Source organism: Phoca vitulina, unplaced genomic scaffold (genome assembly GCF_004348235.1).
Source record: "Phoca vitulina isolate PV1807 unplaced genomic scaffold, GSC_HSeal_1.0 scaffold29, whole genome shotgun sequence".
Classification (NCBI taxonomy): domain Eukaryota; kingdom Metazoa; phylum Chordata; class Mammalia; order Carnivora; family Phocidae; genus Phoca; species Phoca vitulina.
The window spans coordinates 1,660,482-1,686,563 of record NW_022589732.1 but is presented as its reverse complement, the minus strand read 5'-3'; the positions used below and the strand labels follow the sequence as shown (position 1 = coordinate 1,686,563).

The following is a 26,082-nucleotide window of genomic DNA, read 5'->3' as shown; positions in this document are numbered from 1 at the left end:
GCTTGGAATTCTCTCCCTCTCCCTCTGCCCCTCCTGCTGGTGCTCTCTCTGTAAAAATAAATAATTAAATCTTTAAAAAAATCTGGGAAAACTTGGTGGAGATGAGAACAGGGACAAGGCACCTTCAGAAACCAATTGGGGAACACAAATATTTTTCAAGCAGGGTTTCCTTGTCCTCAAAATATAATTTTATATACATGGATTTGTTCAACCAACTATCAAGATGACACTTGCTTTGGTGGTTAGAGGGTATTTGAATCAAAGAAAAAACTTTCTAAAATATCTTTTATCAAAATATATGGAGAAAAGTACACACGCTATCAGTGGGCAGGTCAATGCATTCTTATAACGTGAACACATTGAGTAACCACAAACCAGCTCAAAAATAGCACAGAGTGATAAGCCCTTATTCTATGCTCTCTCCTTCTCAGAAATACATTTTTGATGGTGTTGACAGCATCACCTCTCTATGTTCCCTTCCAGAACCATTCCTGGGACCACCTCCCTCTCATTCTCACTGTTATTTCATTCCCCTCCCCCAATCTTTCTCCTTCTTAGGACAAAACAAAATACGTAATATCAACAAGCACTGGCCATTCTTTTCCCCATAACCCGAAAGTCAGTAAATTGGGTGGAAAGGAATGGTGTGGGGCAAAAGGGATGAACCACTGTTTTCATATCTGTATGAAAACTTGATATGTATGGTCAGGGTCCTCAGGATTTTTGGAGCTCTCATTTCAGGTAGACTGTACCATGCAGCCAAGATGAGAAAACAGAGGCTCAGCAAGGTGAGGCAGCTTAATCTGGATTTCAGAAAACGAACCTTTGCAAAGTGTGGAGTCTTTGTCTAGGTCAGAACCAGAGGCTTCAGGCTATAAAGGGAATTCTCAGCCCCGTAATGGGTGGTGGCCCTGGGCCTCTTTGAGAAGCTGGTAGAAGGTATGGTGCCTCTTCCCAGAAGTATGCATACACTGAAAATGCATATCACTTTAGGGGGTCCCCTCACCCAGGGACCCCCTGGATTCCTAGGAACCGTCCCCAGTCTGCTGCAGTGACTCTTTGTGGGGACAGAGCACACATCCAGTTCAGCTCCCATGCCCATTATCTTCCAGCCAAAGATCGGAGTGTACTGTCAGTGCGGTGCACCTGCCCGACGGCCTGAACTCGTACTTAGATGCCCCCTCTCTCCCAGCACGCTGTGTGCACTGCGGGTCGCCCTCCTTTCCCATGGAGCTGTCACAAAGGACAGCCCTTGGCATCCTCACTCCTCACTGCCCAGGAGCACCGGCTCCACAAAGTTCTGGTGCCCGGTTCTCTGGGATCACTGCCAGCTGGGTATACAGCTCCGGCCAGGAGGGCGCCCGGCGGCCCCAGGAGCCTGGGAGACCCGGGGCCACTCGCCCTCATCCCTAGACCCCGGCTTCCCCCGAATGCACTGGGTCTTTGGCGAGCCGCTGCGGGCACGCGGAGGGCGGCGGGGGCGCAGAGGCGCCGGGGGACGCGCGCGTATGCGCACCGACAGGGCGCCTGGCCGGCGGTGCCAGGCTCTCCCGAGGCCTTGGTGGCCCCGGGCCGGGCGGGGGCCGCGGTCCCGACGGTGCCCTCTCTCCGCCTGGCCGGCCCGAGGCGGGCCGGAGCCGCGAGAGCTGGAGCAGCGCCCCTACCGCCCGCTTTTCCGCCTCCATCTCCTCCGCCTCCTCCTCCTTCCCCCAGCCACCCGCGCAGTCACAACCGGTTCAGACTGGCCAGGGTGCCCCGCAAAGGAGAGGGACAGGGGGCAAACAGCGGGGAAGAACTTGCCGGGAAGGAGGAGGCGGAGAAAGAGAAGGTGGAACCCAGAGGGGGGGGCCGGCTTCCTCTCTCCCTGCACGCGGCCGCCGCCGCCGCCGCAGGGCTCGGCGGGGGCAGAGGGCGGCGGCTCCCGGGGCCGCGCGTAGCGGGACCGATTGCCCAGTACTCCCGCAGGGGCCCGGGCCCCCGGATAAATACCGCCCGGCCGGCCCGGAGCAGCAGGCGAGAGCGGCGGCCGCGGTCCTCACCGCACCACCCGCCCGGCTCGCCCGGGGCTCTGCGCCCCGAGGCCGCTACCCAGGTAAAGGGCCGGAGCTCGCGGGAGGGTGCTCGGCGGCCGCCCGCGCTGCCTCTCCTCCCAGAGGCGAGAAGTACCTCCTCTGGCTCGGGGCAGCAGGAGGCGGCGGCGGCGAAGCTGTCACCCGCGGCCAAGCACTTTGGAACAGCTTTCTGGTTTGGGGTGTGTGCCGGGGGCTGAGTGTCCTCGGTGCGCCCGGCCCTTGATACCCGCCCCTGCGGATGGGGTGCTTCTCCGCGGTGGGCAAGTTTCCCCAGCAATCTGAGGGCCGCATTTTGCACGGAGGTGGAACACAGATAGAAAGACCGCCAGAAAGGGGTCCTGGAGGAAGGACGGTGCCTACGGACCGGGCTCAGGGCCGCGGTCTGTCCCGGAACTCCCGAGACAGCTGCTGGTGGCAGAGCGGGGGCTGGGGGAAATGCGACCAGGTGGCCCCCTGTTTCTCAGAGGGCAGTGAGGCCTCCAGGTACTCCGCCGGGGCGCTGGTGCACGCCGCCGCGGCGCTGGTGCACGCCGCCGCCCCCGGGTGCTCCGGCGCTGGGAGGAAGGCGGCGCGCGGGTTGGCGGAGTCCACGCCGCCGCGCCAGGTTCAGCACCACCGGGTCAGTCCGGGCGACCGCCGCGGGAGGTACGGGCACCTCGGCCGCCGGGACACCGAGAGGGAACTTGGGAGGACTTGGTGCTTACCGCTCCATCTGTGGCTCGCCCTGGGTAACCTACTCTGGCTTCAGCAGCGCCAGAGGCTTTGGAAAGAGCTGACAACTATTTAAAAACTTGGTCATCAAAAACAAATCAATGCTTCTTCGGTTGCCAGTTCTAATTCAGCACAGGTCAATGCATCCGGGCTGTTTAGGCGGGATTTACACTAAATAATATACTTATACAGTAAGTTATTTAATATAACACTTTTGGGATCAATTTCCTGGGTCACAATTAGTTTGGGTGTATTTTTTTTTTTTTTAATCTCGAATTATCTGTGTAGTAGTTAAGATTGCAGATGGATCCTCCCCGCCAGTAGGTTATTTAGTTGTTCCATCAAATTGTGTTAATTTGGTATGTCCTGACAGTTTCTTAGATTCAGGTTTGTTTTAGCTTTGAGAAATGGTTCTGGCTGGTTCAGGCAGAAGACTGAGGAAGCTGGGGAAGATTCCGAAGTGAAAGTATCGATATTCATTACATGATCACACCTTCTTTTAAATAACATGTCACTAACAGGGTTAGTACTGATATCATTGCTAGAAATAAGTTTTTTTTTTTTTTTTTAAGGCCCTGGGAAATGGAAATTACATAATAAAATAGTTCAACCTGAAAATTTGGGACAATTCATAATTTTAGCACCATTAAGAACATCCTTTTCTGTTGCTTCCCTTTTGTGTGTAGGCAAGTGGGGGAACAAGGACCCTTCATATCAATCAGATGAATCTAGGGAAGGACAGGTGATAAGGGGAAGGACGCTAGGAATCTCTCCCAACTTCTGGCTGTGACTCTGAAGGGACTGATGTGAGGGTGTGTGTTGGTTGAGGTCTGAAACTACCAAGACAGACCAGAGCATGGTGCTTCGGATTGGATCTGGTCGTGAAACAGGAGCTAGAGGAGGACAATTAGAAAGATGTGGCCAGATTTTCAGGCTTCATTTCCTCACCCCAATCTTTTGAACCCCCAGTTTTTGTGGTCTTTTACTCAAGTGAGATATCTCTTGACTTTAATTTATAGACAACAATTGAGTATAGAAAGCCAGTGGGAAGGTGCAAAAAACCACAATGTCTTGCTTGTGTTAAGTATAGCTTTTCAAGAAAGTTTCACCTAATGACTTAAGTTTTAGTTAAAGATTGCAAGAGTGCATATATTTTGAGCTAGTTGGCCTTTTCTTTGGGAGGTTCTCTGCAGATACCAAAGTATTCCCTGTAGATAATGAGATTGAACTAGAACTTAACAACCGAGTTCAAGCAAAGAACACATGGTCCCTGCCTTCCAGAGTTTAGTCTAATGGGAAAAATGGGTATGTTTACAAATATCTACAATACAAGATAGTATAAATGGAGTTATATGGCAGTAACATCATTAGTGTGCTATTGAATGGCAGAGAAAAGGGAAGGTTCATTCAAGGTTAAGAACTAAAAAAAGTTACATAGCAGGTGTAGCATTTGAGCTGGTATTTGAAGAAGGAAGAGGATTTCCTCCATTGAAAGGAGCCTTGCTGGAACAAGCAAATGGCACAGACTTCTGGAAGTCCAGTGTGTCCAAAGGAAGCAGAGTAGTTTGGAGTGATTGGAGCCTGGAATTTAAGATAGATAAGGCTGGGAGGTAGGATGGGGCTAGATTGGGGAGAATATGACAAGCCATGTGAAGAAATTAAAAATCATTGAACATCATTATTATTGTTATTACTATTTATACCAGCAATGTAGTTATACCATCCTTAACTGTAGTTTATACCTTGAAGTTCAGTTTTGTTTATACCCTAAAATAAATAAGTGGATAAAATCTCAATGGTATTTGCTTCCTATTAACATTACTATAAAAGAGTAATGTGTTTCAAATAGTCTTTAATGCTTTATATAATTCCGACAGTTTTTCCCCCAAATCTGCAGTCTTATGGTATACCGACTCTTGGTTTGATGATAACTCTGGATAGGAAGACACCTCCACTTTCCTGGGCAATATGCAGAGTAGAGCCACTGTCTATTCTCTGTTTCAACTGCCAATAATAATTATTATTAATGTTTATTAAACATGATATGTCATGTGAGTCACATACCTTATTTCATTAAGGAAGAAGGCATAATTTTGATCTTAGGTTGATAATTTTAAAAAGGTCACTCAGCTAAATAGATGATGGGACCAGGATTTGAAGTCAAGAAATGTCTTTCAAAAGCCCATCCTTTGAACTATTGTTGAACTATCAGGTAAGAAGGACATCATACAGGATAACTTGTTAAAAGAAGTTAGAAATTGAGCCTGCTACCTGTAGAAGTGTTTCTCTGTTTTTAAATTTGCATCCTCATTCCCATCATTCTGATTTTATTTTTTTAATTGAGTTATAATTGACATACAGCATTGTATTACTTTTACATGTACAGCATAATGATTTGAAATATGTATATATTGTGAAGTGATTACCACAGTAAGTTTAGTTAACATCCACCATCACACATACAGTTTTTTTTGGGGGGGGGGGGTTCTTTTTTTTAAATTTTAAGTTCAATTAATTAACAATATAGTGTATTATTAGTTTTAGAGGTAGAGTTCAGTGATTCATCAGTTGCATACAACACCCAGTGCTCATTCCATCATGTGCCCTCCTTCATGCCCACCATCCAGTCACCCCATCCCCCCCCACCTCCCCTCCAGCAAGCCTCAGTTTCTTTCCTATGCTTAAGAAGTCTCTTACGGTTTTTCTACCTCTCTGGTTTCATCTTGTTTTATTCTTCCCAGGTTGGTTTTTTTTTTTTTTTTTTTTACTAACCAGAATCATGCTGTATGTATTGTTCATGTGCTTTTTGGAGATGTCATCAGCCTAGCACACTCCTTTTATCCATTCTATATTCCACAGAAATAGATGTTTGGGTTGCTTCATTCTGCTGTTATAATTATTCCCACTTTTGTGCACAAACTTGGGCACAGGGGCTGAAATTTGAGGGGAACAGTGTCAATTTGAGCCCTTGGCAATCTGAGGTGAAGGCATGTTGACTTGGCATTTAGCAGGTGGCAGGCCATACACGCTGACTCGGGCAGGAGGGCGGCTGGACCGTGAATTTGGGACCCACAGGCTGATGGCATTGTGTGTGACAGGGATGTGGCTGGTTTTGCTTTTAATTTTTGTTTTTCTGGGAAACTTGATCTCTCCCTCTATTCTAAATGAAAGCCTTGCTGGATAGAGTATTCTTGGCTGTAGATTTTTTCCTTTTAGCAGTTGGAATTTATCATGCCACTTTCTTCTGGCCTGCAGAGTTTCTGCTGAAAAACCCACTGATAGCCGTATGGGGTTTCCCTTGTATGTACTTGCTTTCCTTTCTCTTGCTGCTTTTAAAATTCTCTCTTTATCACTACTTTTGGCCATCTTATTTACTTCGTGTCTTGGCGCAGACCTCTTTGGGTTGGTTGTGTTGGGGGCTCTCTGTGCCTCCTGGATCTGGATTTCTCTTTCCTTGCCCAGATTCAGGAAGTTTTCAGCTATTATTTCTTCAGACAAATTTTCTGCCCCCTTTCCTCGCTCTTCTCCTTCTGGGATCCCTATCATACGACTGTTACGCCTGACAGTGTTGCTGAGTTCCCTGGGTCTATTTTCATTTTGCGTATTTTTTCCCCCTTTCATCTGCTCGGCTTGATTGCTTTCCATGACTCTGTCCTCCAGGTGGCTGATCCTTTCTTCTACTTCCTCTTGCTTGCTATTTATTCCAGATGGTCTATTTTTATTTCCATTTAGTGAGTCCAGTAGCTCTAATTGGTTCTTTTTTATGTCTTCTAGCTCTTGGTAGAGGGTCTCATGGAGGTCCTGCAGTCCTTCCTCAATTCTAGCAAGCATCTTTATGAGCGTTACTTTAAATTCACTATCAGACATATTACTTATCTCCGTTTCACTTAGGTCTGCTGCTCTGATTTTGTCCTGTTCTTTGATTTGGGACATATTCCTCTGTCTCCTCATTCTGTCTCTTGCATTGTCTGTTTTTCTGTGTTAGGAAAGTCAGCTACATCTCCTGCACTTGAAAGTAGTGGCTTTATGAAGAAGAGGTCCTGCAGTGCAATGTCTGTTCCCCAGAACCTGATGCTTCAGGGGGTGTCTCCTATGTGTGTTGCTCCAGGGGTGTCCTACCATTGTGGCTGGGATGTGTTTGCCTTCAGTCCTGTTGTCTGCAATGGCTCCCTGCCTGTTGTGGGCAGAGTCTGGTGCCTGTGGTGTTAGTGGGCTGCTCCGGGGCTGCCTTGGGCTTGAGTTGAGTCAGACCAGGTGTTGGCCAGAGATGAAGTAGCACCAGACTGCAGGCACTGTCCCTGTGTCGTCCCCAGAGAAGCTTCTGCTGGTGGGTGGGGCCTGCAGTCAGACCCACTGCCTGCCCTCAGCCCACTGCTGGGGTCACAGTCAGACAGGTGTGTGGTTATCTTCCCCTCTCTCTGGGGCAGGACTCACTTTGGAGTGGTGCTGACCCTTGTCTGGGCCGCGCGCACACTGCCAGGCTTGTGGCACCGCTTTGATGGGATCTTGCCAAGAGCGATCGGAGGGGATGGATCTGCTTCGCTGTGGCCTCTTGTCTATGCCGGGCTGCGGAGAGTCTGTTCTGCCAGTTTTTGGGCTGCTTTCTGGGTTATTTATGCCGATGTGGGTGCTCTCTAGGTGGCCACGCGGCAAGAGGTCAGCCCAGGGACGTCCTACTCTGCCATCTTCCCAGCAGCCTCTCCACACATACAGTTTTTTTGGTGATGAGAACTTTTAAGGTCTACTCTCTCAGCAACTTTCAAATATATGATATAATATGTTACCTATAGTCATCATATTGTACATTACTCATCATTTGATTAATTTTACTTTACAAATTCATGATGAGACATTTAAATGTTTTAACACATCTTCAAACTGTTCTATGATCTTGTGCTTTTATGACGCACTCAAAAGAAACTCTTCAGCACTTTGAGAAGAGATAAGATATGGATGAGAAAAACATTAGTGAATGTGACAATATTAAACACAAAGACCAGATCTGCCAGATTCTCTGGAAGAGTGTCAATTTCAAATATTCTTCTCATTATTCCCAATAACCCTCCCAAATGTACCAGATCTTTTTGTATTTCAACATCCCATATATGTTGCCTTGTGTCTTGAGCTTTTATTCTGAAAGTGATACAGCAAATATACTAATTTGTACGTGACATACTCAAGTGCGTTCAGACAACAGATACAACTCTACATAATCATGTGCAAATTATGCAGAACATATACTAAGCAAAAGAACACACCAGTGTAGATATCCTCATAGCACAAACCATATCAGTGTAGATATCATCATGACACGAACCATATCACTCAAAGTGTGGCCCAAGTAGTAGCTATTACTTCAGAGAAAAGCTGAAATAAGAGCCCAGTAGCATAGGGAACATGATAAGAGTATGGGATGCAGGGAAATGATTATACCAACTGTATATAAGTGTCTGGCTCTCATTTTGCTTGTTCTTAACTCTGTTAAATCTAGATCTTTTCATCTTTTCTCAGGCTCTGAGTGGTTTACAAATTCGGCCATTTTCTCTTCTGAGCCTGAGAGCAGGACTGGAAATAGGTGACTGTTCACTGGATTGGTCAGTGAGGGACCATGGTACTGGCCTCTCCTCTAGCCACGCTATCCCTAGATTGGTGGTAGCAAGTTCATAGGGTTCACCCAGGGGAGACAGGCAAAGCAGATGATGGGTAGAGGGTGGAGAGAGCACAGGTGCAACTCTAAATGCAGGTCAGCCTTGGTCCTGTGTCAGGGAGATGTTAGAGAGTGGAAGGAACTGGAGGGAACACGTCCATTCAATGAAGGTGAAAGCTACTCAGTTTCAGCCAACTGTTATGTGGGAATAAGGGCCCGTGTTGCCAGATCTTCTGATGGATTTTCAAGAGAATCCAAAAATTCAGATTTTTAGGTGAAATCTTCCAGTTTTAAAACATTGGCAATTGCCAAAAGTAAAATAAAAATAAAAATAAAATAAATAAAATAAAATAAAAATTGTGCAGGCCAACAAGATGCCTCTGGAGATCTAGGGATCAGATATGGCCCGAGGGCGGTCAATTTGCCAAATGATTCCTAAGGCTCCTTCTGGCTTCAGGCTTCCATGATCCTACACTCAATCCATGTTATCTCTAACCTATTTCTTCCACTTTGCTAAAACAGAGCCCAGTACTCACCATATCTAAGTCATGCTTTGGAGGATAACTTAGCTTTGGAGGAGCTCTTTGCTAAGTGCTGGGCTGTGATTGATTTGTAAGGCCTTAAAGAGTCAAAGGATGTCCTTTTTTGATGGTCATACTGTTTTCATAATTCAGAGGCTCCAGCAGTTAATTACTTGTGTTAATTATCCCTTTTGGGGATGATTAATGTGATCTAATTCCAGGGCCCAGAGCTATTTCTCCTGCTCTTCCTTCTCACCCCAGTGTGAGATAATAACCAGTTGGGAAATTGATCCTGGTTCCCCCTAGGGCAAGTTGTATTTGTAGCCTGGCTTAAGGTGCTTGGACAAAGAAATCTTCATTGTCTTTACCCTGGCAAAATTTCACCATGTAGTCTGTCTCTCTTTTTTAAACTTGGAAGTATTTGGGAATGCTCTTGAATTGCAAACTGAATTAAGGGTTTGGCTTTTGAGTTGTGTTAATACAGCAGTTTAGGGTTTTTTTTTTTTAAAAACATATCTATATGGACCCCAAAGTAAAAGTGAAAACAGAAAGTAATGGATTTGTGTATGATTCCAATCCCAAATTATTTTTAATAACTCTGGATCCTCTGCAGTGAAAATTCCTTAATACAATTATTTTAAAGCTCAGTCTTGGATTTGACTGGCTAAGATGTGTTCCTCACTTTATGTCAATGAGCTGTTTTACAAACAAGAGAGTCTGACTCTAACTGAAAAGTTCAGAGCAGATGTTGACAATGAGAAGGAAGCATTTGAGTAAACAAAACAAGAATGGCATGTTTAGAGAAACCGCATATCTTCTTGAGACAGAGCTGATTTCAAGAGGACGAACTGAAGGCTCTGGATGATAGTTCTGAGCCACAGTTTGTCCTAGTTCTGGCTCCAGAAATGCGTCACCCTCGCCCCCCTCTCCCCTCCCGCCCCCTGTTGCACTTCAGTGTGTCAAGCATGTTCAACATTTAAAACCACATCTGAGAGAATCAGGTAACTGTCTGACTATTAAAGACATACCATTTGATGTTATATTGGTAAAAAAATTTGAATTAAAAAAACCCCCACAATTTCTTTATATTTACCCACGTATTTAGCTAGTCCTTCAGAATCAATGACGGGAAGCAGCCTCTAAGCTCCATAGAGGCAGGGACCACATGGTCTTGGTTCCACCATGCCTTCTAATTCATTTTCTTCTAAATAAATGCACGATATCTTCTAAATGCACTTAATTCATTTTGTTGAATGAGAGATGTTTGATTAATCATTTTAATATACAGGAGAGTTAAGTAAGTAGGTTTTCTAGCATTCATTAATTTCATAAAGATTTATTGAGCTTTTCCTATGGGCCCAACACAATTCTTAGTGCTCGGGATGTGGGACAGGCTTGTAGGTTATCAAATAATAACAATATATTGGGTATATTGGGATGAATGTTATAATAGCAAGATTGTCCAAATTGGTGTGAGATCTTAGAGGAGGAAAGACTGACTGTTGGAGAGTCAGGATGACAACAGTAGGAGGAGACATTTTAGGCTAAGTCTTAAAGGAAAAGCAGGAGTTTGTCGGTAGGCAAGTTGGAGAGAGGCACTCGGGCCCCTCTCTAGAGGAGGGACGGAGCGTGGCCCAAGGGCTGAATTGTGACAATGGCTTGGGGACCACAGGTTTGTGGGACATCCTAGAAGGGTGTAGTTGGGGGCTGGATTGTTGCAAATCATTAGAGGAAAACAAAAGGAATCTAGTAACTTGCTGGGTATTTAAAGATGTAAATATCTAATGTATGGACAAAACATGGATTTGTAAAACCAATTTTTCATTTTCCTTTATAAGTTTTGAATAATGTTATTCATTGATGGGGGCTGTAAGCTCCATGAGGGAAGGAAAAATCTTGGATTTTCTTATGTGCTTATACCCATGAATTAAGCAGAAAACTTGTGCTCTGCTATGGACAGACTGTGGGTGGTGAGGAACTGCTGAGAGATCTGAGAAGTTGGAGGCAGAACTTGAGATGATGAGTGAGAAGCCTGGTTTGGCAGCAGCCTGCCAGATGCACTGCAGTGGGGAGAGGGCAGAAGGGTCCATGAGTAGGTGGCCGTGAGGGGTTTGCAAAGAAGAAGTAGAGGAAGAATCTGCCTACAGAGCTCGTGGTCGGCAGGCCGGTCCTGGCTGACATGGGACACTGGGGAGGAGGGGCGGGGGGGATGAAGACGGGGATTTCTGCTTGGGCAAAGGAAAGCCTGGCCTGTGTTGGTTTTCCAGATGAAATTCAGGAGGAGGAGGAGGAGGAGGAATTATGGCTGTGTTGAGTGGGGCCTGAGCACAGCCAGGTGGGATCTTGATGGAGAAAATGGTAAAAAATGGGTTGGACACGTGGGTTTGGAGTTCTGAAGAGAGGCAGACTTGGGGACGGAGACTTGGGACTCCACCCTTTGCTGACATGCGGTCCCTCGGTGAGACTAGAGAGCTTGTAGGGTCAGGTGGGTCTGCAAAGCCAGGGGGGCCCTGGTTTGCAGTGAAGAAGAGATGGGGGGCACTGTCAGGAGGGTGGTGGAGTGCAAGCCTGACCTGACCCCGGGCTGAGGCGCTGGGGGCTCCGCAGCCAGAACATTTCTCTTGTGTGGACACATGGGAACCAGAGAACAGTTGAGGAATCGTCAGGAGGTGAGAAAGCGGAGGCAGGGAGCGTGTTCTTTCAAGTTTTTCTAAGAAAACCTGGGAAAGGTGCAACAACAGTAATGAGAACTGTAAGCACTCACTCTCTGCCAAGCCCCGGGCCTCGTGTTTCGTAGGGATTCTTTCCTATATTCCTTCTAAAAATCCTAGGAGGATGGAGCTCTTACTATTTCCATTCTATAGATGAAGAAACTGGGAAGGTTGTGAACTCGCTGTGAGTCACGCGGCTAATGGCCGAGTTCAACCACAAACCCCAGAGAAATGACTCCAGGGTCCGTGTTCTAGCACAGGGACTTGCGGCGGTTTTGACCTTGAACTTCAGTGGAATGTGTTTGTGGGCCCAGCCCTGCACACACACACGGGCACAAACACTGAGGCACGGTCTCCCAGACTGCCACTGAGCCCTCACCACCATGTAGGAACTTTCTTACATTTCCGATTCTTACCTATTTTGTTCTATTCTAAATTCCAATTAAAAAAAAAATGTACTCACAATCCACAGTTGATTTCATGACCTGGGATGCGTTGCAGTATGGACAACACTGCTCCAGCCCACCGCTTGGCATTGCTTCCCAAACTGTAGCTTAATACTCTTTTCTATTACATTCCACAAATATTGATTGAGTGCCTATTTTATGCATAGATGCAGAAAGAACCTAAAGAATATAAGATGTGCCCTGAGCACAGGAATTTTTTGTTAGTGAAGAGAAAGGGAAGAAGGCGAGTAAATGGCTAATTATAATGCACGCCAGAATGAAATAAGACGAAAAGAGAGGTGTAAGCAACGTAGCATGGAAGTATAGGGTGATTAATGCTGGTTCTGAATGTATATTGATTTGACTAGTAGTGTTTAGTGTTTTTTGTGCTATGAAAGTATTAAAAACTTTTATGAAATTAATAGAAGTGTCTTTGGTAAAGACTTTTAAGAATAAAGGCCAAGGGAGATTTGAAGACCATGATATTCTGTGTATTTTTCTCAAAGGTCCTGAAGTAGTCAAAATATTATTATTATTTAGACATCAGTTTGTTCATTGTAAGCCCCTAGATGATGTTAGCAAATTTAGTCATATTAAAGTATATCCATTAAAGGGGTGCCTGGGTGGCTCAGTCAGTTAAACGTCCAACTCTTGGTTTCGGCTCAGGTCATGATCTCTGGGTCATGAGACTGAGACCCACATCAGCGTGGAGTCAGCTTGAGATTCTCTCCCTCTGCCTCTGCGCCTCCACCCTTAGCTTGTATACTCTCTCTCTCTCTCAAAGTAAATAAAATCTTTAAAAAAATAAAGTATATCCATTAAAAAGTTTTAAAATCCAAGAATATCCATTAAAAAAAAGTTTACCATCAACTTCCTGAAGTAAAAGAATGCAACCATACAGACTACTTTATGAATCTATATTAGGTGATAACTCCCCAGGTTAAATGGAGAGACCTTTAAACAGAATTTGACAAAAAGCCAAGGGACAGTGGCGTAGAATGAGGATTATTAATACCGACCTAAGTTTTATGTAGAGTTGTACGCAGATTAAAAAGACAACTGTTGAGTGGTGCCTAGCTGGCTTAGTCAGTTAAGCGTCTGCCTTCAGATCAGGTCCTGATCCCAAGGTCCTAGGATCAAGACCCCGGTGACAGTGATGGGCTCCCTGCTCAGTGGGAAGTCTACTTTTCCCCCCGTGCACCTGCCCCCACTTGTGCTCTTGTGCTCATGCTCTCTCTCTCTCACTCTCCCGCTTTCTCAAATAAATAAATAAAATCTTAAAAAAAAAAGATAACATTCGAAAGTCCTTGGCACTGTGTCTGATATACAGAAAGCATTAATAGAAAATGGTAATTAGAAGTTATTCCATGATATGACTAAGTAGTAGTACATTTAAACCTTAGAAATTTTTCTTAAGTCTACTGTTTAGGGAATACCTAAGAAAGTTTGGTATCATTTTTGGGATTTAAGGACATTTTGAAATATTTTTCCATAGCCATGATTGAAGTGGGTAAAAAAAAAATCAATTTAAATAACTAAAAGCAGCCAAGTCTTTCATTTTATGATTGTACATTAGGATGTGCAATTATGTAAGATGGCTTATAGTGCTGTTGCCCCCTTCTTTTCCTCAGCAACCACATATTAAAATCACCTGGAGCTCTCTAACAACCTGGCTCCCCTCCAGAGATCCTGTTTTCATTGCTGGAGGGTGGGCCCAGACATGGGTCATTCTTAAGCTCCCAAGGTGATTCTGCTGTGTAGTCAGGTTTGCAGTCCCCTACAGGTCTTAATGCTTAGTGTGTAAGTATGTGCTTAGTAAGCGTGCTCAGGATGCTTTGATGATTAGAAACAAGCTCAAGTGGAGATACAACCTTAATATGGGGTTCTTCATTTGCCCCTTTGATGCACAAAGAGTTACCACTTATCTTGAGAACTGGTTTAGAAAGGAAGATCTTAGGAGTCTTTGGAATAAGAAAGTGGTTTTTTGAACTGGGAAGAATAGAAAACTGGGGTATGAAGAATACAAAGAGGAGCTCAAGTTCATGTGGTGCTTTAAGAGGCGAAGGAGCTGATTTTAAAAGTCGCTTGTCAACTCTGGTGAAAGGTGCTCATCTCCACTCTACCCACAAGTACGGCAGCGGCTGGGAAAGGTGCTGGAAAGCTGTGTGGCTTCCTGAGTTGGGAAGGAAAAGAAGGAAGGAAATGAAAAGGGAGAAAGAGAACAAAAGAACGGAGATGAAAGCAAACCTCGTTTGGACTTCAGCACCTCTTTGTTTTGTCTTTTCTTGACTGTTGGTGACCTAAGAGCAGAGGTCCTTGTCCTTGTGTTCTTTCCTCACTGAGACTTCCCTCTTCCCATTTGCTGACTTTTTCTTACTGTCAGGAAATTATCTGGGATGTGGAAAATGTTATTTCCATATCCTTTTTTTTTTTTTCTGGAGGGAGGAATTTGGTAGTGGAGTGAGTGAGTGCGAGTGTGTGTGTGTGCGTGTGCACTGTTGTGACAGGGAAGGGGGAGGGGGCCGTGGTTGTTCTGGCCGGCGGTATTTGTAGTGATAGTACTTTCAGATTTTGAGAGGATCTCTGCCAAGATAAAAAATAATATTTTTATGACAAACAATTATGTTTAAAAGGACAAGAAATAATAATTTACATTGAAAGTACTGTGTACCAGGCACTGTGCTAAGTGTTTTACATAAACTAACTCATTTCATCATCACAATAGTCTGATGAAGTAAGTACTATCACCCCCCCTCTTAGGGATGGAGAAAGTGAGGCACAGAGATACCGCAGTAACTTGCTGAAAGTCACACTCTTGGCTAGTATCAGAGATGGGAGATGCACCCAGGTTGTCTAGGACCCAAGCCCACACTCTTATTCCTTATGCTAAATTTTCTAGAATATATGTCTTCCTGTATTTATAGATAGAAATATCTGTGTATGTACTTGTACGAAGCTATGGCTACTGACATAACAGAAAAGTGGGAATCCTACTAACCATTCTTGGGACCACATAATACCATTAGTAGAAGATCCCAGCTTCCCTCCCACTGCCTTCCTCAAACTGAGAGACTGCTTGGCTAATGTGAACCAATTAATAGGTGACTGCATCATTCTGCTGACAGCTTTATTAGAATTATCACCATCAGCCGCAGCATTATCATCATCATTAGAATCTGCTTAGTTTTACCTGCCAACCGCCCGCCTGCTCTGTTGGGGACGGCAGAGGCCGGGGACTGCAGATGCCCTCTGTTGGGGCATGTGACTCGGACCCAGAGAAGTGGGTCCATTTTTGCACCAACTGCCTGGAGAGCTTTGGAGTTGCTTCTCCGCAGGTTTTTCCTGGGCCGCTGAACTGCAGAAGGGTGGCATTATGGGTCATCGAATGATTCCCTAGAAGTAGTGTGCCCAGGCTTGGCCATTTGGGACAGAGGGAAAGAGACAGGAAAATTTTTCTCTCTTCTGGCTGGCAATGGTGTGTACTTGCTCTCTTTGGAGACACAAGGGTGGAACTCTGCTCATTCTCCAGCCTGGAAACCAGCCAACAGATTTTGGGGAGTTGCCACATCAAAGTGTGGGGTTAATAGCATTGCCACTACCAGTGGGGACAGAGCCAAATGTCACAAATGAAGAGTGAGCAGGCAACCATCCATTCCTTTGTTCTCCCTCTGTGCGCTGGGGTGGCTAGAAAAATAAAAGCCATGCTCTCCTGGGAAGGTCCAATTATTCTGCTCTCTTGTTTTGTAAAGTTAGGATTCTTTGGAGAGAGATGCTTACTTGTCTACAGCCTTCCAATTCACTAGGGCACATTAACATGTTGGAGGTTTTTTTTTTTTTTTTAAAGATTTTATTTATTTATTTGACAGAGAGAGAGATAGCGAGAGCAGGAACACAAGCAGGGGGAGTGGGAGAGGGAGAAGCAGGCTTCCCGCCGAGCAGGGAGCCCGATGTGGGACTCGATCCCAGGACCCTGGGATCATGACCCGAGCCGAAGGCAGACGCTTAACGACTGAGCCACCCAGGCGCCCCTGGAGGTTGTTTTTTGAGTTGATACACTTTCTGACACTATTTTCTCTTATTTTCATTAAAAAAACCTTTTGCAAATCTTCAGATAAATGGATGTAATCATCTTTTAAATTTTGTATCATAGACAACGATCCCCTTTTGCATTTTCTCAAATGTTGATAGAAAATCAAGAAAATAACTTCGTCATTGTCCTCACTCCTATAGGAATTTTTGCTTTTGATCAATGGAGATTTGGGGGTAAATAAGCTTTGTCCTTGACCATCTTATAAATGATGGGGTTGAGCTAAAAGAACAGCCAAGTGCTGGCTGCCGCACTGGGGTGGGTGGGCTCAGGTACGAGTTTCCACATGTTCCAGTCTCCCCCTTCATCTCCAGCTCTTAACCTCTTCTCTCTCTCTCTCTCTCTCTCTCTCTCTCGCTCGCCCGTATCCTTTCTCCACTGGGAAAGAAGATGTGACGTTTGGTCAGAGGTTGTTCTCTCCTATAGGACAGTGATTCTCAACCCTGGCTGCACATTAGACTGACAGAGAGGGTCGGGGCCTACCCCAGATCGGGGTGGGGTGGGCCGTCCATCACAGATATTTTAAGCTCCCCAGATGATTCCCGTCAAGAGCCACTGGGACTGGGCAGCCGTTTTCAGAATGCGTCTGTGGGTGACCTCCGTCAGAATCACAGAGTGATTTTTAAAAAATGCAATTTCTGAGGTTCTAACACACTAAAAATGCTTAGGACTTGAACCTGCAATAAAAGGAAACAATCTGGTGGTAAACATGATTTTTAAATTATTCCAAGTTGGAATCTGGCAATATCCAGATCTTGGTTTAAATTTTCTAAATATCAAGAGATAGCTAAAGATTAAAAAGTCTTAGAAACCCTAGATTTAAATATGATTCAGTAACTAGTTGCTATAAAACTCTCTCGCGTAACTAGTAACTACTCTTTAAGGAGGCTATCAAGTGACCAGGAATTCTTTATGGTTTTTAAAGTAATAGCTAACATTTATTAAAACTTTTTACTGTGTGCTAGGCACTGAGCTTTGCACTTGAAATTCCCTGTTAATCCCATTTTAAGACTAGAAAAGTATGGCTCAAAGACATTAAGTAATTGGCTCAAAAACATGGTAAGTAGCATAGACTAGATTGCAAGCCAAATATATATATGTAATAACAAAGCTCCTAAAATTCTGGAACCACATACTAGAAAAATTTCCCTCTTCCTCTCTACCCCATCTTTATGGTAAAATTAAGAGAAATAAAGAGAAGCTATTAAGCAATTGAAAATGTTAACACACTTCTTATCATTTTCTTTACGTCTTTCTTGTGTGTCTACATAAAACATCCAAACACCACTGATGTACTTCGGAAACCCTGAACTTATGTTTCATTTTCATTGCTTAGATTCTTCTTTTATGATGTGTGGTCATTCCTGCACCTGAACAGAAAGCAGCTTTGCTTTCTTTTACTCTTTTGTTCGAGGAGCTATGCGTCAAAATAAGATTTTACTCAGGAGTTGTGCAAGCTGTACCATAATCTACTTTAAAAACATTTTAAAATAATTTGAAAACATTTTCATTACCCCAAAAAGAAACCATGTGCCCAACCTTGATGGGCCGGTGTTTCATCTTGGCCTGTGGTTTAGAGCCTTTCATTTAACAAGAGTAACATCAATGTAACTGAGGAAGGTCACGAAGCCCAGGATGACTTAGACTTTTGACACAGCTGATGGATGACCAGGTCAAGACAAAACCAACCTGGAATCAACTATTTCCCCCCCCAAGGACATAGTCACATAATCCTAGGCTCCTAATTAAAAAAAAAAAAAAGCTTCAGCACCAGGTAATTTGGCAGTGATTGAGATTAAAAAAAAAAAGTTCTGATTTTACCACCTATGATTTGAGCAAAAAATGTATCAGGAATCTTTACCGAGATGTAGGTCACAGTAAAAAAGGGGTTATTAGAGAATGATTATTGTGGGGGGTAACAAAGGCAAGAGGGACCATCAACTCAAAACAAGATCAATTATAAATCACTCCCAATTTGGCAAAAAATGGTATACTATGTATGTATACACTTCAGGGACAGAAAGCTTCTGTGTTAACAGTGAATGTTTATAAATGTCAAATATGCAATTCTGGGATCCTATATGTGGAGAATAAACATTTTCAGCCAGTGTAGGCTTAAGGAAATAACAAAGGATTGGCATTATTTGCACAGAACTAAATGCAATCTAAGGTACTAGAACTTAATCATCATGAGTAAAATGTAGATTTTCATAGGCAGTCCCTTTCATTTTCCAAAGAAAGTAGCTTGGAATTTGCCCTCTGACGAAACAAATTCTGGCGTCTTTAAGAGATATACTGTCCTTTATACTATGATAATCTGATTTTCTTGAGTAATAGTATCTTATTATGGTGAGTTTTATTCATGCTGTCCTCTCTCTGCACTCCAAACAAGGTTTATAATATGTAGAACATATTTAATGTTTAAACTAAAAATAAGAAGTACACTTAAATGATAAGTTAATGTTAATTTTGTGATGTTCCCTTAGATCGTAGTGTGACAAAGAATGGTCTTCTCAAAATGGCTTATAATTTTGAGTTTTATAAGGTGTCTTGTCATGCAAAGTCTGGGTCTGTGAACACTCTGATTTAAAAAGATTCTAAATTTTCAAAGAATGTACTAGAATATGCTACAATGTATTGTTTCCTAGAAGCATAATTTCATACAGTTAAATGAGTAAGAGCCCCAAACTTGGAATATACGCATGGAACACTAGTCCAAATAAAACAACACTCTCTGATGTTTACAGATCTTGTTACTTTTTAGGACAAAAAAAATCCATCACTTAGATAATATAAGTGGGTTATTAAGGCCAGCATATATGATGTAAAGTATGAAAAAAAATCCTATCTTGGGGTTATAAGTATAGGCTTCCTGATACACGTTCTTCTTAAATTTCAACTGAGGGTGCTACCTTTCTAATCTTGTTTTCCTCCTTGAGCCCTCTAAGACCTGCCTTCTTTACTTTCCACCAAATGTAGCAGGCCTATCCTGATTCCACACCCAATTTCATGTTGTTTTCTTGCCAGCGCCACGCTTTCCTGAATCTCTCCATTGTTCTTTAGGACCAACCTACTTCATAAGGCCTTCCACTCCCGCTTTCATTTCCTTCTGACTCCCAAACGTTTAATAGCTGGCCACCTCTTTGGCACTCAAAGATCACATGCTATCTTACCTTCCTAACTGGGGTGTAAGCTCCTAGAGGGCAAAGGCCATGTCATATTTCTTCTGATTTACCTTGGTATCTAGTGCAATATAATTTAATTTGCAAGTGATCAAAAAACCTGTTGAATAAAGATCACTTTTATAATGCTGTATTTCTGTAGACGTTAGTGTAAGTGTGCTTAGTGGAAATTTCAGTTAATTTGAAGTTTTTATTTAAAAAAAAATTCCAGAGGAGAGATTTTTATCACATTGAATCATAAGATATGAATAGGAAGGATAATAAAGAAATTTCAGAAAAAAGTTATGGCATATCTATATTTCCTATATTATGCGGCCATAGACTATATTCCTAAGCTTACCCTTTGGCCCAAATGGAAGCAAGTAGGGTATAGAAAGTTAATATAATCCAACTTGAAATCACTGCATACTCAAATTTGTTTATTCTGTTCTAAGTAAAAGAAACAAACACCAGGTAACTTAACAAAATTAATTTATTGGGTTTGCTCATAGAGTGAAATGAAAAACTGGAGAAGCCAATCTTGGGTATCCCCTAGGTAGTCAAAGTAGTAGGAACTGACAGAGGGTCTCTTCAATGTGCTACCTTTGCAATCAATAAACTTCAAATGTCCATTTTTTTTCCTTATGGCATTTCACCTAAGATTCAGAAACCTGGGAGAGAGGTTCTGCTGCCCTTGCTGGGGTCAGGTGCCATTCTATAGATCAAGATCAAGGAATCTTGATCAACAGTCCTACCAGCTGTCTACCCATAGAGAAGACCTAAGCCCCCCAAAGGAAATTGGGAGCCATTACAAAAGGGGGGAAAATAAAGATTAGTCTATTCGTGAAATCACCTTGTAGAATATATAATTTCTTAGGTGAGAAACACCTAAGGAATAGAGGAAATTATAGGAGAAATGTATTTGTTACCCTGACAGAAAACAAGAAATCATGAAATGGTATTTTTCAGCATGTTCTATAGAGATCACATGTATATCAAACCATGAGACAATTAAAGGTCAGAAGCTGTTGGCCAACTCTTTATAAAAACTTGTCTTTCTAGTCAGAGTTGATATACACGGGAGCTTTGTATTTCAAAGGTTGTTCTCCCAAATATTTACGGTGAGAAGAATTCTCTGGCTCTTGTCCTATGTGTTGAAATGTCACCCAAGGCAAGGCAAAGTAAAGCAAGGCCAAGGTATTTTGTGTATAAAGGCATTTCTGTCTACTTAAGTCTGTACACTGGGGCAAGGGAGATACTCCTCACCCATTCACTCTTCCCACCCTCCAGAAAATACTGGCTTTCTTCATGATTCTGGTGCTTTGCCTATGTAATTGTGTACTTTTCCTGAAGTGCTGTAACTTTAAGATTTAAATGAAGGACAGTCTCATATGCATTTGTTCTTATACAGCCCTTTAGTCTCTTTAGAGGTTTGGCTATTGTTATTATATAGTATCTAGTTTAGGGAATCAAGAGTATATTTTCTTTAAAAGGGATTTTGACCAAGAAAAATTGCAAAGTACCAAATTGTCATTAGAAGGACCAGAATTATGTTGTTTGCTTTTACAGTAGAGTAGGTACTAGAAAGAGTTAATTTCTGATGAAGGGACATATCTGATTATTTCAAAGGATTTAGATATTTGGAAGTTTGCAGTATTCTGTCTGCTAACACAATCATTTGGTCTGAGAGGCTGGCTTTTGGACTCTACAGTCTTGTGCGCAAATTGTAACACCTTCCAGTTTTCAGTTATGAAATACTGAAAGTTAATTTATACAAAGGCCTGTGGTGGGTGGTGACGTGATTTTTGCTTAGTGTTCTGAATGTCAAAGTGAAGAAATTCACTGAAGCCCAGATAAATTGATGGGTGTAACTATGACTCTCTTAAGGTAGCCAAATGCTCCACCATCTAATTAGGGACATGCATGAATGGATGAATGATATTTTCCACTGTCTTTAGCTATTATCTGATGAAACCACAGCCAAGGGAATGGCTTAGAAAAATCTGTGGTCAAAGAAGACTCTGTTGAAACTGTAAACCTGACATGGTGCAGAGACATAGGAGGTGTAGATTAAGTGGGAAGCCCTGTGGGGGCAGGGAGGTCAAGGCTTGGGCCTCCTAATCCATGCCATGTAAACTGTTTTAGAACTTTGAAAGAAGTAATATTTTCAAATTCTTTTAAAATATCATTTTGAGGGCGCCTGAGTGGCTCAGTCAGTTAAGCGTATGCCTTCGTTCGGCTCAGGTCATGATCCTGGACTCCTGGGATGGAGCCCCACGTCGGGCTCCCTGCTCAACGGGGAGCCTGCTTCTCTCTCTGCTTGCTGCTCCCCACTGCTTGTGCTCTCTCTATCTCTCTCTTTCTGACAAATAAATAAATAAATAATCTAAAAAAAAAAGAAAATACGGATTTTATTACATTAAAAGTTTTATGGAGGAGATCATAAATATCTCCCTGTGCACCAGAAATGCATTTGATAAAACATAGTAAGCATCCTTTATAATACCACTCAAAGATAGAGAAATATAAGTGTTTTCTTAATTTGTGAAATAAATCGATTTAAGCCCCAGAGGCAGCACCTTGGCATTTGAAAGTGTTTCCACTAAGTTAGGAACCAGACAGAGACACATACCCTTATTATTTAACATCATCCTGTATGCCCTGTTCGAAGCAAAGGCAAAAGAAGGAAATCTGAAGTATAAAAATTCAAAATAAAAATGTAAAACTATCACTGTTTGTAGTTGATTGTGTAACTTTATTGTATTATATATTGTATATACCCAAGGGAATTGTCCAAAAATCTACTGCAAACAAGAGAATTTGGTAAGGTAGTGAGACACAAAATTAACATATAGACATCAATAACTTTTATACACACAAACAAAAGACAAAGAAATAACCCCAATTATAATATTAGCAAAAAGAATAGAATATTTAAAATAAAAAAATGTTAGGGAAAACTTTAAACATTAAGAACACAATAGGGGACTTGAACAAACGCAAAGGCATACCATGTTCTTTGATAGAAAGACTCAACATTATAAAAGGATCAGTTTGCCTTAAATCAATTTACAAATTTACCTTAAACTTTAAACTAATGTGGTAATGGTGAGTGAATAGGCAGATTGATGGAGCAGAATGGAAAATCCAGAAATATACCCATATATACATACCCAAGAATTAGATAGGAATTACAAATGGCTTTTCATCTATGAAATGACATACTATATTCAGGGAATGCTGAAAAATGCAAGTTCAATCTATAACGAAATACTGTTTTACAGTTACCAAATTGGCAAAAATCCAAAAGTTTTATGACACACCACAAATTGCTGGGGATGACATAAATTGGTTTACTCCCTCAAAGCCAATTTTGTAATTCTAGTTACAATTACAATGTACATACCTTTTGACTCAGCAATTCCTCTTTTGGGTTTTACCTAACATGTGCATATATGCAAAAAGATGTATGTATATGTAAGGTTATTCATTGCAGAGTTGTTTTCATTGTAAATCACAAGGAACTGGTTGAATTAAGAGAAAGCTCTGTACTGAAACACAAGGCAGCACAAAGAAGAGAATAAGGAAGGTCGCTATGCATCGATGGGAAAGATCTTCAGGATGTTTGTCAAGTGAAAAAAAGCAAGACATATACAGATACATATGTATATATCATGCTATTTTTGTGTAAAAAATAGAGGAAATCTATATTTGAGTTAGCAATGTATGCATAAACAAACTCTAGAAGGATATAAAAGAAACAAGAAGCATTGGTTTCTTGTGGAGGATATGGGAGTTAGGTGGGAAATAGTTAGGTGTGGGCTACATACTTTTGGTCCCTCTTTTTCATTCTTGAACTAGATAATAATCTAGATAATAAACTAGATAACATGTGATAGCAATAGCCAAACATCTAAAGAGACTAAAAGGCTCTGTAATGTTTTGCCTATTTGGTAAATAAATAAGTGTGCAGTCATATAGTGAGATACTTCGTGCTTGTTAAAAAAACGACTAAGGATGCTGTCTATGTACTGATAGGGAAAAATCTTGGGGATGCTAAGGGCATGAGACAAGGTTTGGAATAGAATGTACAATGTGCTATTTTTTGTCAAAAAAGAGGAAAATTCCTTGTATATTCATGAAGAAATTCTGGGAGGAGACTCGAGTTGGTGGATGTTGTGATGTGCTGCCAATTCCCCTCCAGACTCTCTTTGGGACTGAGAGATTCCTTGCCCTAGCTGCTCACAGTACTGTTGGCAGGGTGCCTTCAGCTGACAGCCCTACTGGAATGACTGCCTCATTTGAAGGGAGACCTATGGTCATGCCCACTCCCTGGACGGCCTGAATCTGGTGAATGATCAACATGGGGGTGTGATGGGCCAACTCTCCGTGCCTAACTCAGAGCAACTCTTTAGAAGTTCCCTTCCTTGACAGTGCATGGCAGCTTACCTTTTTCCTCTCCTGCCTGTTACCTTCCATAGGAATAAAACAGTTCCCAAAAACCTTCTTCTTACTAAGAGTCTGCTTCCTGGAGAAGCCAACATGTGACAAAAGACCAAACCTGGTGAATGGGGACAAAGTTTTCACTCTGTGCCTTTTTATAATTAAAAAAATTTTTTTGAACCATGTGGATGTATTCTTTACTCAAATCATCAGTAAAAATTTTAAAGTTGATATGTCAGTGATATTTTATGCTTTTCCATGTGTATTTTTAGAGAAGCTTTTTATGACTTAATTTAGGAGGAGATATTTTTAATCCAAAATACTGTGCCCTACTATACTCTAAATATGCTTTTCTTTCCTTTTTGTTTTTGCTTAGGACCTACAGAGGAACACCTCTTTGATCTTACCTTACGATGGAATTTAAAAAGTCACCTGATGGTGGATGGGGCTGGGTGATTGTGCTTGTCTCCTTTTTCACTCAGTTTTTGTGTTACGGATCTCCGTTGGCTGTTGGAGTCTTGTACATAGAATGGCTGGACACCTTTGGTGAAGGGAAAGGAAAAACAGCCTGGGTCGGATCCCTTGCAAGTGGAGTTGGCTTGCTTGCAAGTAAGTGGATAAATTTATGCTTCTCCTCACTCCTTTATCATTTAATTAGTTTTGTTGCATCACTAACACTGTGCAAGGCATAGGAGGATATTTTTTTTAAGTATAACATATTTCCCTGCCTTCATTGAGATTGTAGTACCCTTTCACTATAATAAATCTATGTGAAAATACAGGGTTCCATAAGATCTTCATTCATCTCTTTATCCATTTATTTGCTGTTATGTGCCAGTCAGTGTACTAGATGCTTATAAAAAGATGGACAGTAAACACACTGTTCCTGCCCTTAAGGGACTCACAGTTTAGTGAGAGACACACATACTTCCATGAGTACAAATGACACATGAACATGATGGCATAGATCCAGGCGTGTCCAGTGAATGCTGGTGACCAAAGGGCCACATGATGTCAGGCAGTCGTAAGCAGTTCCTGTATGATTCAAAATTACTCCTCTGCGATTTAGGTACACTGCAATCAAATTGTATGAACATCATTTGTGTCCCCTTCATAAGAGAAGTGTGACATGGCAAGGGGTAGTCCCATCTCACAATGGCGATTCTATTCAGAATTCTAATGCAGTGTTATGCATGACATAGATGTGATGTATTTTGTCTCCAAGAGAGATGTTCTTCATAAACATTTATATATGATGTAATAGTGATTCCTATCATCTTTAGAACAGTAGAAGGTTTTCATTTACCTTTAAAGGATGAAAATCATATGGCACTTCAGTTTCTGAAGTAATAGTTTGAACTCTGCAGCAGTATTTAATGATCACATAATTTACTTGGAACTATTTAAGCACAGGTATGCCAGAATGGTTTGGAGTCAGTTGCCCTGGAGTCTCTTCCTGTGTACTATGAAGTTGACATGGTTCATTGAGCAAATCACAATCTCTGTTCTATGGGAATATACAGAGAAAATAAGGACATTGAATGTGGTGATTTGTAAGGTACTTTTCAGCTCTGAAATGATTTCATGAAAACAAAATGCACTAGCCGTACCTTCATTTGAACATAGTGTCTTTCCTGATCACTAAAGGGGACTTCTTAAAACAAAACATAAACATTTGCTTCCAATTAATGTATTACCTTATTAAATTAAAAGCAAGACTTGAAAAACAATGCTGGATCATCTGGTCATGCCAGATAAGATAACTAAACATAACTAACAAATGAAAATAATACTGTCATTATGAACTCAAGAGAAACAGGAAGAGTTTGCTCAAGATTTGTTTGAAAGAGTTTTTCAAAATGCGGATTGTTTGCAAAGTACAAATGGATGATAACTGATATGTTAATATAGGTTTGCAGGTATTGATTTCTAGAAAATGATCTGGTATGAAGAGGACAGAATTTTTTAATGTTCTCCAATTGGTCACCATTTCTATTAGCAAATACTAAGTTACATTTTTTTTTATAAGATTTTATTTATTTATTTGACAGAAAGAGACACGGCGAGACAGGGAACACAAGCAGGGAGAGTGGGAGAGGGACTCGATCCCAGGACCCGGGGATCATGACCTGAGCCGAAGGCAGACACTTAACGACTGAGCCACCCAGGCGTCCCGCAAATACTAAGTTAAACAGAAATGTCATTACCTCATCTTCCAGCAAGGGTCAGGGATAATGGAAATGATATCTCAGTTAGCACATACTCAGAGAGCAAGTTTTTTCA

General features: G+C 42.2%; 1 protein-coding gene across 3 annotated transcripts in view; it reads left to right on the top strand.

Moving 5' to 3' along the window:
- The first annotated feature begins 1,749 nt into the window (after nucleotides 1-1,749).
- Nucleotides 1,750-26,082, top strand: part of SLC16A9 (solute carrier family 16 member 9) — a 51,521-nt gene continuing 27,188 nt past the window's right edge. For 2 of the 3 annotated variants that reach the window (XM_032423788.1, XM_032423786.1), the window contains exons 1-2: nucleotides 1,750-2,092; nucleotides 24,176-24,408. In XM_032423788.1, the coding sequence (XP_032279679.1) occupies nucleotides 24,213-24,408 (196 nt within the window). In that variant the 5' untranslated portion in view covers nucleotides 1,750-2,092; nucleotides 24,176-24,212. The remainder of the gene's footprint in view (nucleotides 2,093-24,175; nucleotides 24,409-26,082) is intronic. The other variant, XM_032423787.1, reaches the window with a different exon arrangement.